Source organism: Rhineura floridana, chromosome 4 (assembly GCF_030035675.1).
Source record: "Rhineura floridana isolate rRhiFlo1 chromosome 4, rRhiFlo1.hap2, whole genome shotgun sequence".
In the NCBI taxonomy this organism is placed as follows: domain Eukaryota; kingdom Metazoa; phylum Chordata; class Lepidosauria; order Squamata; family Rhineuridae; genus Rhineura; species Rhineura floridana.
In genome coordinates, this window is record NC_084483.1 from 162,879,691 (window position 1) to 162,895,540 (window position 15,850).

Below are 15,850 nucleotides of genomic sequence, written 5' to 3' on the forward strand. Positions count from 1 at the left end.
TCTGGACTCCCACCCAGGCTCTCCTCCCCACTGTGCTGTACCAGCTGTTGGGAGTTTTGAAATACAGAGCCTTTTCCCCCAGGTCCTTATGGAGCTGCCTTTTTCTAAAATAAGACCCCCCCTCCTCTTTTTTAAAAACTCTGGAAGAGGGAGACAAAATGGGGAGGGCTCTTTTTAAGAGGTGGGACATACAATGCAAACTAGCAACGCAGATTAATAGCCCTAAGGAAGTGGGAGTGAAAGAGATGGGGGGGGAGCAGTTCTCTGCGCCGTCTGAGAGAGAAAACAAGAGTTTTGTGCGGTAACCAAGAGGCAAAGAGAAGAGCCGAAGACCGGCGAGAGAAGCTCCAAACTCTGCTTAGCAACCTGGTCCTGCAGTAGCCCGCAGGGCGTTTCCGTGCTGCTGTCCCCTCCCCTCAGTCCGCCTGTATCCCTACATTCCGTGCTGCCAGAACAGCAGCAGCAGCATCTCTGCCAGGCTCCACCATTCTAAAGCGAGCTTCTCTCCCACTTTTCCTCTCTCTCATTCCCAGCAGCTTCCAGCCAGTGCTGCCTCTTTGCGGCTCTGCTCGCTCAGTTGCTGGGGAGGGAAGGGGGGAAGAGGCCGCCATGTTGGATCCTGAGACTTTAGCAGCGGCTTGTGCGTGAGGGCGTCGGGAGTAGGGAGTAAGGGGGGGGTGGGAGTGTGAAAGAAGGGGAGGACGACGAGCAAAGGAAAAGGAAACGAAGGGGGGGAAGGTATCACCACGTCGTCCTCTTTGCCTTACGAAGATTCCCTAAACACGGTGGACTGAAGCAAGGGCAGCATCACTTCGTCCCCTGGACTGGAAAATAGAAGCAGCAGCAACAGTTTCTAAAGGGAGGAAGCCGGCTCGGTGTGTGGAATAGAGAAGAAACAACATCCCGGCCCCCTTAGTCACCCTCTTCCCTCAAGACAAACAAGGAGCAGGAGGACACGCAGCGACATGGAAAGGATTTGCTAGGATTATAGCTCAGCCTTCCCTTTTGCTTGGGCGTCCTGGTATTTCAGCGAAGGCGAATGTTGTTTCCCCCTCCCCAAGCTACGACTCTACCCTGTCCCCAAAATGCATGAGGGCGGGGGGCCTAAGGAAAGGAAGACTTCACCTTTATTTTGGGGTTGCTGAAGAGCTTGTAAGAGAAGACTTGGGAACGGAAGAGAGGTAGCTCGACCCTTTCCACAGCCAGCCGGGAGGAGAGGCTCTGTTTCTGGGGACTCGTCCTTCCCCTCCGTCTTTTCTCCCCACCCCCGCTCTCCGAAGAATTGCCACTGATGCATTTTCCAAGGGGTGGTGGAGGTGGTGGAGGTGGAGGTGGAAGTGATGGAGGCGAAGGGGGTGGTGGAGGCGGCGGCGGCTATTTTCCAGCACTAGACCTTCCAAATCCTAGGCGTTTTATTTTTGCCCCCCTGTCGTCGGATATCTTTCTTTCTGCTGCTTTTTCCTTGCAAGTGGATTGCTGATGCAAATTGAATGGGGATTTTACACGTTAATGATGCAGTAGGATTCATTTCGGGATTATGTTGCATGATCTGAATTTTGAATGAAGGAGGAGACCTTTAAAAATCTATCTCTATGAGAGAAGAGTGGATTCAGTCCTGGGTTGAATCTCTTTCTAATATTATTATTTAAATGTATAAAGTATATATTTTCTCTTTTTAAATGTATTAAATCAGATTTTAGGGCAATTATTTTTCTTCCATATTCTGTATATATTGTATATGCATGTGTGGAAAAGCTAAGATACAGCATTCAGAGTGGGAATTCTGAGATGCAATGTATGCTCAGCACCATCCCGAAGAAGCACTGACTTTTCAAAATACTTTTTAGAAACTCTAAAACATTCTGATGTGTTAGATTTTTCAAAAATAACAACTACTAATAATTGAGGAAAGTCCCATTAAAAACTGAAGCAACCATGTCTGGAGAGGTGCGCTTGAGACAGTTGGAACAGTTTATTTTGGATGGGCCAACTCAGACAAATGGGCAGTGCTTTAGTGTGGAAACACTGCTGGATATTCTCATCTGCCTTTATGATGAATGTAATAATTCACCCCTGAGGAGAGAGAAGAATATTCTGGAGTATCTAGAATGGGGTAAGTTTGATAAAATATGAAATTCCTGTCACTTTTTAGGTTTTTGCATGATTTGTTTTTAACTGGCATATGTTTATAGGTATATTATTATAGAGTTATGTTATAGTTGTACTGTGCAATTTTAAAGTAGCAAATAACCATAATTTTACATCAGGCATCCCAGATGTAATTTTCCTAGGCAGTACTGGTCTTGATGCTGTCAGTAGGTGTGTATGTGGCCTTTTAAGGCCCGGTATTTGAAGTTTACATCTGTAGAATGGGTGACAGCAGAACACCATGTGACTTGCCCCTTAACTTTGCTTGAGTAAAAAAATAGTGAAATTGTATGTTACTTACCTGAGAAATATCTGTAAAAATAGGGGAAGTGGAAGTAGAGAATGTATCCTTAACTGCTGTTGACCTGTCTAAAACAAATTGTGAAAATGTAAAGCTGGGGTGGGGAGCACATGTGCATTTTCTACAGTATTGTAAGGTTTTAGGATTTTTTTTATGAAAGTCAAATGATAATTGGTGACTGAACAATGCTGGCATCATGACAAGGCTGGTTATTTATTTCCTTCTAAATGTACAGTAGTTAGAGCACAGGAGATGAAGTCACATGAAAGTAGTTATTGTGTGACCTTCAAGCATCAAAGTCATACTGTAGATAAACATGTATTTTTTTAAATGTTTGGCCAAAATTGCACAAGAGGACTGAGACATTTTTAGAAAACCTTTTAAACCTGTTTAATTTAAACATTAAATAACTAACTGGAATCTTGGTAATAAAATCACTGAAAGAAAAGCTATTGTGTATCGTGCAATCAAAACAAACCTAGTAGGGTGTACTTTCTTCTGCGTTTTTGGTATACAAATAGTTTAGGCAGCTTAGGCAGTAACGACACAACCCTAAAGAGGTTTATTCAACAGTAAGTCCCACTGATGTCTGTGGGTCTTAAGTGGCTAGGTATAGGATTGTAGGCTAAGTGTCACTCGTGCAATTGTATATCCCCTTGGGAATAAGCACCATTGAAATAAATAGAATAGTAGATGTCTGTAGGATTGCACTGTTAAACATTTCTGTATTTGTTTTGGCACAGTTTAGAACAGTTGCAGCCTGATACTAAGTAATTTTCCTGAGTAGATGCCTTTTCAAATAAACTAGATTGAAATTGTTAACCTGGTTGTATGAATGAAGTTTGGCAGTTTCTCTGATATAAAATGTTTCTCGAGTGCTTGTGTTGAAAACATACTTTACAGGAGATGACATAACTGTTCTGAATAGGTTTGTATGAGCAGATTAATATCAGTAATATAGGATAAACTTACCGATGTGAGCTTGACCATAGACCTATTCAACTGAATATACATCTTTCATTCTCTTAGTGAAAGTTCTTTGACAAGTGAAAGTGTTGTTTCAAGATTCACATTTTTAAATTAGTATGCTCATTAGAAATTTATACTGTACAGTACTGAGAGATAAAATGCTACGTGAGAAGACTGTAGTACACTTCTGTACATGTACTTCTGTATTTACATTTATCTTATTATCACAAAAAACAGCTATAGAAAGAAAAATTTCTTTTCATTCACATACCCAATCCATTCTGTGTATAATTTACATATTTGTTTATTTGTTCATTTATTTATTTATTATTTGATTTATATCCCACCTTTCCTCCAAGGAGCTCAAGGTGGCATCCAAACATGGTTTTCCCTCTCCCGATTTTATCCTCACACATCCCTGTGTGGTAGGTTAGTCTGTGAGACAGTGACTGGTTCAAGGTCACCCAGTCAGCTTCATGGCCTAGCAGGGATTTGAACCCTGGTCTCCCAGGTCCCAGTCGGACACTAACCACTATACCACACATATGTGTATCACACCCACCCACACAGCAGGCACATAGAAATTAACAATGGGTATTTGAAGGTAGCTTGTAGGATAGTGCAGGTCCTGTAAAGCTTATGGGGAACAGGAAATGTAATGTAGGGAATAAAGGCTACAGCTTTTGCTTTTATGACTCTTCTTCAGTTAAACAGATAGTATGGGACTGTTTGTAAGGGTTGCAACAGCTCAGTCATATTGGAAATATATTAGTAAAATCCTTCATTTTGAAGTCATTGAGATGACTTCTTCTTTTGATCAGGAGGTTGGCTATTTTACTTATTTAAAGCATTTTTAGCCTTTTCAGCCAAAAAGGCTCCCAGCAGCTTGTATAAGCTAAGTAATAGGGCATTCCCTGCTCACAGGTTTACGATCTAAAAGATGCAACACAAAAGGAAAAAAAGATGGGGGGGAGGAGTGGGGGAGACAAATGCTGCTACAAAACTCTTACCGGTCCAAATGGAAATGGTTCCAAAAAGCCTGATGGAACTGGTCGTCCAGCAGAGCTGATGGATTAACCCTTTCTTTGCTGTAGCCTGATGGAATGGCTGTTGCTAGATAACAGTTGAGGGAGGCGCTTGATGAAGCTGGTCTCTTGGAGCCAATGGAGTGGCCTTGTAGACCCATCTTTTTTTCTTTTGTACCGTCTTTGTCATAGTTTCTTTAACTGGAAAGTGGGGAAAATGTTTTCCTGGAAGCACTGTTATGTTTTTGTAAAATGCTTGGAGATGTATGCGTGAAGGATAGTGAATCAAAGGATAACATGTTGAGTTGATATGTTTCACATTTCATTTCACCTTTGTATGGTTACTGTTTTTCTAACTTTTGGGTTTCGTAATGGATCAATTTAGTGCTATCTTTCTAAAAATACTTTATGCATTGCCCTTTATTTAAAATGCATGTTACAATGAGAATATGTGTGGCAGAGTTGTAAACACTTAGGAAAATATTTACAGAAAGGTTTATATTTATATGCTTTTGTTTGACTGTTTGACTTGTACCTTACTGTCTTAGACTTTCATAGGCTATCTTTGGATTAATATTATTTATCTTTAAACCTGCTCTCCGTGTATTTGTTTATGGAAAATATAAACTTTTTTTAAAAAAGAATATTCTGGATGTGAAAATGTGAATGAAAATGTTCTGTTATGATAATTTGTGGTTTTGGAGTCCTTGAGGGCCAATCATGATAAATCCTGGAAATACATAGCCATATCAGTATTGAGCCACTGTGTTTATTTGAGTGTGTTCCATGTATGTTGTTGTTGTTGTTATGTGCCTTCAAGTCAGTTACGACTTATGATGACCCTATGAATCAGTGACTTCCAATAGCATCTGTCATGAACTACCCTGTTCAGCTCTTGTAAGTTCAGGTCTGTGGCTTCCTTTATGGAATCAATCCATATCTTGTTTGGCCTTCCTCTTTTTCTACTCCCTTCTGTTTTCCCCAGCATTATTGTCTTTTCTAGTGAATCCATGTACACATGACTAGTTTTAGTCTACACTGAAAGCTAGTTAAGTGACAGAATAAGGAGATCTTTCCCTTGTAGCAACAGGAGCCTGCCAGCTGGAAAGATTTGAGAATGCAAAGCATGTTGTCCTGCTTTTGTACAACAGCATCCACTGTCGCTGGTGACCCTGGAAGATGTACCGTAGGACAGGGTGCAGAAGATTGTAAGAAATAAAAGAGTAGAGAAATAAATACTAACACTATGTTATCAGTTAATTTAAAAAATAATAAAAAATATTTTTCTTAAAAGGATGATACGATATCAACAGTGTCTCTAGAGTTGGAATGAAAACTATGTATACGGAGCTTTTAAGGCTGTAGTCCTAATCCTACTTTAATTTGTTTGTAAATTGCATTCAAATCGTGGGGCGTAATTTAAACTGTATTTTTACAGTCATTATACTTGGCATTTAAATAGCACTGTGACATGATCAAAGCATCTTATATACCTTAATATACCTTATCTTAGTTACCCTTATAATAATCATATAATATGGTTTGATAGTATTATCCCTGTATTGCAAAAGGGAACTAAGGCTGAAGAGGAGTGGCTTGCTTCAGGTCACTTTCTGAGTTCATGGAATAGGTGAGATCTTAAGGAACTTGGTTCACAACTCATTCTGTCAGCTGTAATGCTGTACTAGCTCATCATTATGACACCACTTTTGCACAATACTAAACTTAAGGTACAGACTTATGTGTTCAGATGGCATAGCTCCATTTTATAGAGTCAAACCAAAACTGAAAAGTCACCAGAGTTTTTCAGAGCTGGCATATTTTTCATTCAAGTCCAGCACTCCTGGCTCTTTATCTTGATGAATAAACTAGTTAAAGATATATCAAAAACATTTGAAAAAAATGTGGCAAGAATAATTCAGGGGATGAGTTGTGACTTGTATGGAAAGCATTGTTAAAACACAACTGCTTATAACACTCCTGTTGGAAGTATGTACATAGCCAAGCACCACAGTAATTCACATTAAAGATTGTCTTTCTTTTAAAATATTGAGATATAATAGCACTATATGGAGTCTGGGATATTAAAATTCTGTTACTTCATAAGTAGTCTGGGGAGTTACTGAATTACTAATCTTGTCATTCATATACTTTCAGTGTTAAAAGAATGCTAATGGTGTGATTCCACAAATGATGGTATATCCCATGATATGAAGAATATAATTTTTCTATTTTGATTTTTCTCTTTCTGTTCTTGGGAGGTCAAATGTTATGGCTGGAATCTTGATCAGCATGAGCACCTGCTCTAGTTGTATATACAGGCTTTTAAGCTTCCCACTTTCATACAGTAGTCTAGAAAGACTTCCGCCCAAGATGTTGTTGGGGCAGCATGAGAGGCTAGTAGAAAAAATGTTTGTCCTTCACCCTATGTCATTGGAAGTGTTTGCTTCACATGCATGTGACAGAGGTTGGTGGATCTTGCACCTTTCCAAGCCCTTACATAATAGAGTAGAAATGAATGTTGTTGAAATCACCTTGCTATTAAAGTACTTGAACTTCAGCTCTAGTAGTTGTTAGCTAATTTGAAAATGTAAAAAAACAACTTTTTGTAGAGATTAGACATTTAAATTTAATTTTGTATTTTTAGTAGAGGCTGTAGCATATGCTACTAGTGTTTGCTAACATTATATTTTGTTGCTTGGTCTGAAACGCAGCAAATTCAAGACCTTCAAAATACATTAACGTGAAATAGAAAATTGTCATGGACAGCAAAGGGATTATACTCAGCATATATGGTGGAAGATTACATATATAATCTTTTCGGAATTGGAACTGGAGGAAGAGATAAGCAACATCCATATGCTTGGCTAGAAGTATTTATCTTGTTTCTGACTTTGAGGCTGAGTTCATGCATAGTAGGGCTAATCTAATGCACACATTTATATGTGTCAAACTGTGTCCTATGGTCACTGAATTAAAAAAGCTTTGTTGTCTGGATATTAAGTATTTAAACACGAAATGTAATTGATGGAGAAGAGCATGGGAGTATCCTTTAAGTGAGCTCTCAACTGTCAGACTGAAGTTAACCATTTTAAGTGAGAATAACAAGCACAGCAAAGCTGCAATTAGCCATGCTACTGTACTAACTTCCCAACATGTTTTTCCAGTATTATTTGGCCTATTCTCCATTTTCACATTTATTTTGGACCTGCTTTTGAATGGCTTGCTGAGTACTGACTATTTTTACTCTGACTTCTGTGGAGAGCCTATGATAAATGTAGGACTGTTTTCTAAGTTAAGAATTCAGCTTTGATTTCCAGATGACACATCTGCTGTTCCACTGTGAAACTTGTTCATTTTCCAAGGCTTTGTTGTTGTTATATGCCTTCAAGTCGACTACGACTTATGGCGACCCTATGAATCGGTGACCTCCAACTGCATCTGTTGTGAACGAGACTTCTCAGATCTTGTAAATTCATGTCTGTGTCTTCCTTTATGGAATCAATCCATCTCTTGTTTGGCCTTCCTCTTTTTCTACTCCCTTCGTTTTTTCCCAGCATTATTGTCTTTTCTAACGAATCATGTCTTCTCATTATGTGTCCAAAGTATGATAACCTCAGTTTCACCATTTTAGCTTCTAGCGATAGTTCTGGTTTAATTTGTTCTAACACCCAATTATTTGTCTTTTTCGCAGTCCATGGTGTCCGCAAAGCTCTCCTCCAACACCACATTTCAAATGAGTTGATTTTTCTCCTATCTGTTTTTTCCACGGTCCAACTTTCACATCCATACATAGAGATTGGGAATACCATGGTCTGAATGATCCTGAGTTTAGTGTTCAGTGATACATCTTTGCGTTTGAGGACCTTTTCTAGTTCTCTCACAGCTGCCCTCCCCAGTCCTAGCCTTCTTCTGATTTCTTGACTATTGTCTCCATTTTGGTTAATGACTGTGCCAAGGTATTGATAATCCTTGACAAGCTCAATGTCCTCATTGTCAACTTTAAAGTTACATAAATCTTCTGTTGTCATTACTTGAGTCTTTTTGACATTCAGCTGTAGTCCTGCTTTTGTGCTTTCCTCTTTAACTTTCATCAGCATTCGTTTCAAATAGTTACTGGTTTCTGCTAAGAGTATGGTATCATCTGCATATCTTCAATTATTGATATTTCTCCCTCTAATTTTCACACCTCCTTCTTCTTGGTTCAATCCTGCTTTCCATATGATATATTCTGCGTATAGATTAAACAAACAGGGTGATAAAATACTCCCCTGTCTCACACCCTTTCCTTTCCAATCCATATAGGTTACGCATCAGGACAATCAGAAAATAATACACTCACATTGGAAAACCCATAAAAGAGAACAATTGCAAAACAATCACATTAAAGCCAAAATTGATTTAAAATAAATCATGAAATCTGACAAACATAAACAGTTACTCTGGTTCTGCACCCAGTAATTTCATAGCATCACCATTATGATATCATGTTCAATTCATTGAAAAACAATATGCATGACGTTTTAAGTGACCATTAATAACAGCAGTAACAGTTTACAGATAAACTTGAGAGTAAATTGCATTGAACTCGAACAGAACTTAACTTCAGACTAAATATATTTAGGTTTGTGCTATAAATGTTATCTCTCTCTCACTCACTCACTCACTCTAACACACACACACACACACACACACACACACTCACATTCTCTCACATGCACACTTTTACTTAAAAAAACCTAGAAAATAAATTCAACCTAAATGTTTTCTTGACTGGAAGCCAACTGTGGTTTGTGCTAATTTGAGGGGAACTCTAGATTTGTATAGACTCAGTACCGTCACTGGTCACCAGAAGGATATGGCCTCAAGGCAGCTATGAAATGACCTGAAGAAACCAGGCAGAAAGGAGCATGAAGAGTGGGACTTGAGAAAACAAAGAAGACAGGAGGGCAAAAAGTATGGTCTGCACAAACAAGTTGGACGGGAGCAACAGGACAGGGGAAAGTCTGTCCTACTCCAGCTTAGAGGAGCAGGGGGCCAACCTTCTGCTCCAAAGCACCAGGAATGAAAGGAGGCTTTTGGAGAAGATACAGGAGAAGGGAACAGCAAGATAGAAAGCCTCTTACCTATAACAATCCTTAGTTTAGGGCATGACTGCCTACATCTCTGGTGGCAGGAATTCCAACTCCTTGGGCTCTCTTTCTCCCTTGGTAGAGATGGTATTCAGGATGGGGAAGATCCAGGGAGACTCCCAGACTGGCAGAAAAGTTGTTGTGTAATCTTCCAGGGCATTACTCTAAGATTGGAGCATCCAGGGTGCTCAAGTCACCAAAGGTATTTCTTACCTTGAACTTAAGTATGGGACCTGGTGCTGTAAAGCTCCCAGTGCTTACCTGTGGTTGCTGGTTTGCAAGGCTTGGGCTTGTAGACTTAAAGGTAAAGGATGGTGGGTTCAACAGGCCCACGTGTTCTCAGGAGAGTTAAATGTGTGCCTAAGCTGGGCACTTTTACTTTGAAGAAAAAAACAGTTGCATGCGTCCTGATCCAGATAGTGTTTCTCATGTTGGTTTTCTGATAAAAAGGCCCCCCTGGCTACTTTTTGCTCCCCAAGATGCTGTTTACTACAAATAGCATCTTTGGACATACAGTACATAGTGTCTGGTAGGGAGGCCAGAAACAAGTGTGGGATCTTAAAAGGGCCTTGTGTAGCTGCTTTTTTTGTTTTGTTTTAATAAAGCTATACAGATGGTATAGCACAGTGGGCAAGAGTGCCTGGCTGGGAATCCAGAGTCTGTGAGTTCACATCCCTGCTCATTTCACCTGGGTGTCAAGGGCCAGCTAAAGATCAGCTCCACAGTGAGTGGCTCAGGGGTTACATGCCCTGCCACCTGTGCAGCCGTGGGCAAGCTGCATAGTCTCAAAGAGCCCAGTTGCCCCCCAGCTGGCAGTTGTGGACAAGGAACGGGTTGGCTTGTGCAGCTGTGGCAAGCTGAGCAGGCCCTAGCCAGCTGGGTAGGACTAGCCTCAGAGGGAGGCAATGGTAATCCCTTTCTGAGTACCGTTTACCATGAAAACCCTATTCATAGGGTCACCATAAGTCGGGATCGACTTGAAGGCAGTCCATTTTTAATATAGCTATAGTTTGTCCTGGGAGTGTGGGGTAGATTGTTTTAATTTCAGAAGATTACAGCCACATTCGTGAATGGAAACAGGAGACTAATATTTAATGCTTTATCTGCAAGAATTTTAGACATTTCTATTATACCATCCTAAATACTTGTTATGCATTTGGTTAGAAGAAATAAAAGTAGAGAGATCTGAATGATTTTAGAAGCTACGTTGCAAGCCTCATGACAATATTTACAAATTAATTATGGCTTAAGCATTTCTGAAGCTTTAGGTATTGTGCCTGAATCCAGTATTTTGTCTGCAAGGGCCATGAGTTCATTTTGGTTATGAATTTAATTAATAATGTATAGTGACGTATATGACATAGTATAGCTTTCCTTGACAACCATAGAAGCTAGAACTTGGGGAAGGTGAGGAGAAGCATGTTATTCCCCCCTAAAGCAAAACATATTTCATAGAATCATAGAGTTGGAAGGGGCCTTGTAGGCCATCGAGTCCAACCCCCTGCTCACAGCAGGAAATCCACAGCTAGAGCATCTCCCGCAGATAGCTGTCCAGCCTCTGCTTGAAGACATCCAGTGAAGGGGATCCCACCACCTCCCTAGGCAGTCGGTTCCATTGCCGAACCGCCCTTACTGTCAAGAAGTTCCTTCTAATGTCCAATCTGAATCTACGCTCCTGCAACTTAAAACCATTAGACCTAGTCCTACCCTCTGGGGCAGCAGAGAACAAATCTGTACCCTCCTCCATGTGACAGCCCTTCAGGTGCTTAAAGAGTGCAATCATATCACCCCTCAGCCTTCTCTTCACCAGACTGAACATGCCAAGTTCCTTCAACCTTTCCTCATAAGACTTGTTCTCCATACCAGCTATCATCCTCGTCGCCCTCTTCTGAACCAGCTCTAACTTGTCTATATCTTTCTTAAAATGAGGCGCCCAGAACTGAACGCAGTATTCCAGATGAGGCCTGACCAATGCAGAATATAGTGGGACTATTACTTCCCTCGACCTGGAAACTATAGCTCTGTTTATGCAGCCCAAAACCGCGTTTGCCTTTTTTGCCGCAGCATCACACTGCTGGGTCATGTTCAACTTGCAATCCACTACAATTCCAAGGTCCTTCTCACACGCACTACTGCTAAGCCGGGTATTTCCCATCCTGTACCCGTGCATTTTGTTTTTGTGGCCTAAATGCAGAATCCTGCATGTGCCGTTATTGAATGTCATTTTATTAATTTCAGCCCAATTTTCTAGTCTATCCAGGTCCCTTTGGATTTTATTCCTGTCTTCCATTGTGTTAGCTATCCCTCCCAGTTTCGTATCATCCGCAAACTTCATAAGGCTTCATTTGTGCTATTATAAGGCAGAAGAAACATTTGGAAACCACATACAGTAGAATCCTTCAGCTGAGAACAACTAACAACTCTGAATTTCACATTATACCAAATTATAGACCAAGTAATGCTGTGCCATGGGCAGGGAGCTTGAGGGCTAATGTACATTAATACCAACTTTTCCTGATCTTTTGGATATAACTTATGTACAGTCTAGTATAGCCTTGCTTGCAGTTAACTAATCACCCAAGTAAGTGATAATGTATCAAATGAAGTTGCTTACCAGAACCACTACTTTGGCTGATTCTGTTTCATGATTCCTAACAGAGCAGAGCAGAGCAGAGGGAGCTGTCTCAGTTGGTCTACAGGTGAGGACATATAAGCAAGCCAGCTTTCAGAGAGCGAGCAAACAGGGAGAGCAAACAGGAGTTTGACAAAGGAGCTGTAGCGATGAAAGGAAAAAGGCCGAGAGGGCTCTGAAGCCGTGGGCTCTAAGCCGTGTGCTCTGAAGGGCTCCATAGCAGCTTGATTGGAAGGGGTGTGGCTTGTTAGCTATTGACATAAGGGTGTGGCCTGAGAACTGCTGAGGGCAACAAGCAGCAGCTGTGAGTGCTGAGACTTTCATTCTGTTTCCTGACTCCTAGCAGAGCAGAGCAGAGCAAGCTGTCTTAGTTGGTCTACAGGTGAGGACATATAAGCAAGCCAGCTTTCAGAGAGTGAGTGAACAGAGTGAGCAACCAGGGAGAGCAAACAGGAGTTTGACAAAGAAGTTCAATGGGAGGTCCCTAAAAAACCCCCACCCAAATTACTAATTCTCCTTGTACAGCGCACTGCATAAGTAGTTAGAAAGAAACAAAAGATAGAAGAGAGTATAAACGGGAAGGATACTCCAGTGGTTGTGACCTGCAAGGTGTGTGCCATGTTTGTTTTCTTGCCTGAGAACAACATGGCGTACATGTGCAACAAGTGCAAGCTCGTGGCACTGTTGAAAGAAAAGGTGAGAGGCCTGGAATGGCGGGTGGCCACACTGAGAACTATAAGAGAAGACACAGAGTTCTTAGACAGAACTCTGGAACAGCAGCAGCAAAGAGAAGTGGAGGTGGAAGAGCAACAGCATGTGGTAGCAGAAGAGGAGGCTGCTTTGGAGAGGAGCATCAAAGTGGAGGAAACTCTGTGGGAAAGGGTGACCGTTAGGAGCAGAAGAGGTAGAAGACACCCTTCACCAATGGAACTATGGAACCGCTTTCAACCACTTGAGGATGAGACTGGAGGACAGCCTGTGGTGGAAGAATTACAGGAGACCCCGTGCGACAACGAGCAAGAGGCTGAAGCTCGATCAAGCAGGGCCAATGAAACCTCGCCCCACAACAAGAAGAAGAGAAGAGTACTAGTAGTGGGAGACTCCCTACTGCGTGGGATCGAAACCCAAGTATGCCGAGAAGATCCGTGGACTCACCAGGTATGCTGTCTACCAGGAGGACGGATTAGAGATGTGATGGAAGGGTTGCCATCACTCATCAAGCCCACCGACAGGTATCCCTTTCTCCTCATCCATGTAGGAACAAATGATACTGCCAAATCACATCAGACTTTGAAGCTCTGGGAAGGAAACTCAAGGACTTGGGGGCCCAGATAGTTTTTTTCATCCATCCTTCCAGTACTTAGAAGAGGAGTAGAAAGGGAAAGAAAACTACTCCGTGTGAATGAATGGCTATGAAGGTGGTGCTGACGTGAGAGATTTGGATTCTGTGACCACGGGCTATGCTTCCTGGAAGATGGATTGTTGGCAGCGGCGTCACTAGGGGGACTGCGGGGGGGTGTGGACCTCCGGTGCGTGCCCTCCCAGGGGCATGGACGAGATGGCTGGGCTTGCGTGCGCGCACTCGAGGCCAGCCACCCTGTCCATGCTCCTGGGAGGGCGCGCACCGGAGGGGCACCCAGCCGGAGAAGGCCTGGGAACGCCGGAGTGCCTCCCTCGCCCCGCCGACGCTGCTCCCGGTCTCGCCTGCCCGCTCGTCTCTGAGGAGTTGGAGCAGCCTTGCCGGGCAATGGCGCGGGGCGGGGCGGCTCTGGGTGTCACCCCCCTCATGGTGACACCTGGGTGTGGGCCGCACCCTCCGCACACCGGTAGTGATGCCCCTGATTGTTGGCAAGTGATGGGTTGCATCTCACAAGGACTGGGAAGAATGTGTTTGGCCACAGCACGGAGAAGTTCATCAGGAGGGCTTTAAACTGAATCCTAAGGGGGAGGGAGATTTAAACTTGATGGTAACGACAAATGAAGGCTTGTGCACAGTAACGGGAACAGCGAGATTGGCTCTAATAGGGACTAGTGACAGTCCTCAGAAAACTGTAGCAAGGAAGCCAAGCTATAAATCACATGGTCTTCGATGCCTGTATACTAATGCGCAGAGCATGGGAAACAAGCAGGACGAACTTGAACTCTTAATACAGGAGGGCGATTACAACTTGATAGGTATAACTGAAACTTGGTGCGATGACTCCCATGACTGGAATACAGCGATTGAAGGATATATAACTTGTTCAAAATGAACAGAAGGAATAAAAAGGAAGGTGGGGTTGCGCTATATGTTAAAAATATATATCCCTGCACAGAAATACAGGAAGATGAGCTTGGTAGTTCCACCGAGAGTATCTGGATTAAAATGAATGGGGCAAGTAATAAAAGGAATGTGGTGCATGGAGTCTATTACTGACCACCCAATCAAGGAGAAGACGAGAATGTAACTTTTGAACAGGGCCGGCTTCAGGAATGCCAGGGCCCTTAGGCATCAGCTTGCCGTGGGCCCCGGTGTGTGTGTGTGCACACACACGGCCCCCACTGCCATCTTTGCTGATGGCACGCATGCATGCATCTCTGCCATAAACTAAGATGGCGGCAGTAGCTTAGGAAAACCGCAGCCGCCATCTTCGTTAAGGGCAATGGTAAAAGTCAGCAGACAGGTAAGTGGGGAGGTGGGGGGGCGCGGATTGTGGAAGGGGAGCAGAGAGGCAGCTGAGGGGCCCCCCGTAGCTCCAGGGTCTGTTGGGCCAGTGCCCCACCTGGCCGCCCTTTAGAACCGGCCCTGCTTTTGAAAAGCAAATTGCCAGTGTTTTGAGGAGGCATGATGTAGTAGTAATGGGGGATTTCAATTATCCCAATATCTGTTGGGAGACAAATTCTGCCAAACACGGTCCCTCAAGAAATTTCTGACTTTCTCCTGAATTTCTCCTACAGAATTTCTCCTGAATTTCTCCTACAGAAAGTGGAGGAAGCAACCAGAGGATCAGCTATCCTGGACTTGATTGTAACCAGTAGAGATGATCTGGTGGATGAAGTGGAAGTTACGGGAACTCTGGGGGAAAGTGACCACACCATACTTGAATTCTTACTTGAATTCTTGATTTTAACAGAAGCAAAAGTTGAGAGTAGCCATACGCGCACCCTGGACTTCAGGAAAGCTGATTTTAATAAACTCAGAACAATTGTAAGTACGGTTCCATGGCAAGCGACCCTAATGAGAAAAGGAGTCCAAGATGGGTGGGAGTTTCTAAAAAAGGAAATTCTAAAAGCGCAATGGCAAGCAATTCCAACAAGGAAAAAAGGGGGGAAACAGCAAGAAGAAGCCAATGTGGCTTCACAAAAAGCTTAGAGCTGACCTGAAAACAAAAAATGACACATACAGGAAGTGGAAAGAAGGCCAGGCCACAAAGAAAGAGTTCAGGCTGGTATGACGGAATTGTAGGGATGGTGTCAGGAAGGCTAAAGCTGAGAATGAGCTTAGGTTAGTGAGGGATGCTAAAAGCAACAAAAAAGCTTTCTTCAGGTGCATCTGTAAAAGACAGAGAAAAGAAACGGTGGCACAGCTACTCAATGAGGATGGTAAAATCATAACATGACAAAGAAAAGGCAGAAGTGCTCAATTCCCACTTTGGCTCAGCCT

The 15,850-nt window shown here is 42.6% G+C and overlaps 1 protein-coding gene across 6 annotated transcripts in view; it reads left to right on the forward strand.

Annotated features, from left to right (window-relative positions):
• Positions 1 to 246: 246 nt before the first annotated feature.
• CDC42BPA (CDC42 binding protein kinase alpha) overlaps positions 247 to 15,850 on the forward strand; it is a 320,075-nt gene continuing 304,471 nt past the window's right edge. For 2 of the 6 annotated variants that reach the window (XM_061625008.1, XM_061625007.1), the window contains exon 1: positions 247 to 2,113. In XM_061625008.1, coding sequence (XP_061480992.1) covers positions 1,936 to 2,113 — 178 coding nt within the window. In that variant the 5' untranslated portion in view covers positions 247 to 1,935. The remainder of the gene's footprint in view (positions 2,114 to 15,850) is intronic. The other 4 variants (XM_061625002.1, XM_061625003.1, XM_061625005.1 and 1 more) reach the window with 2 other exon arrangements.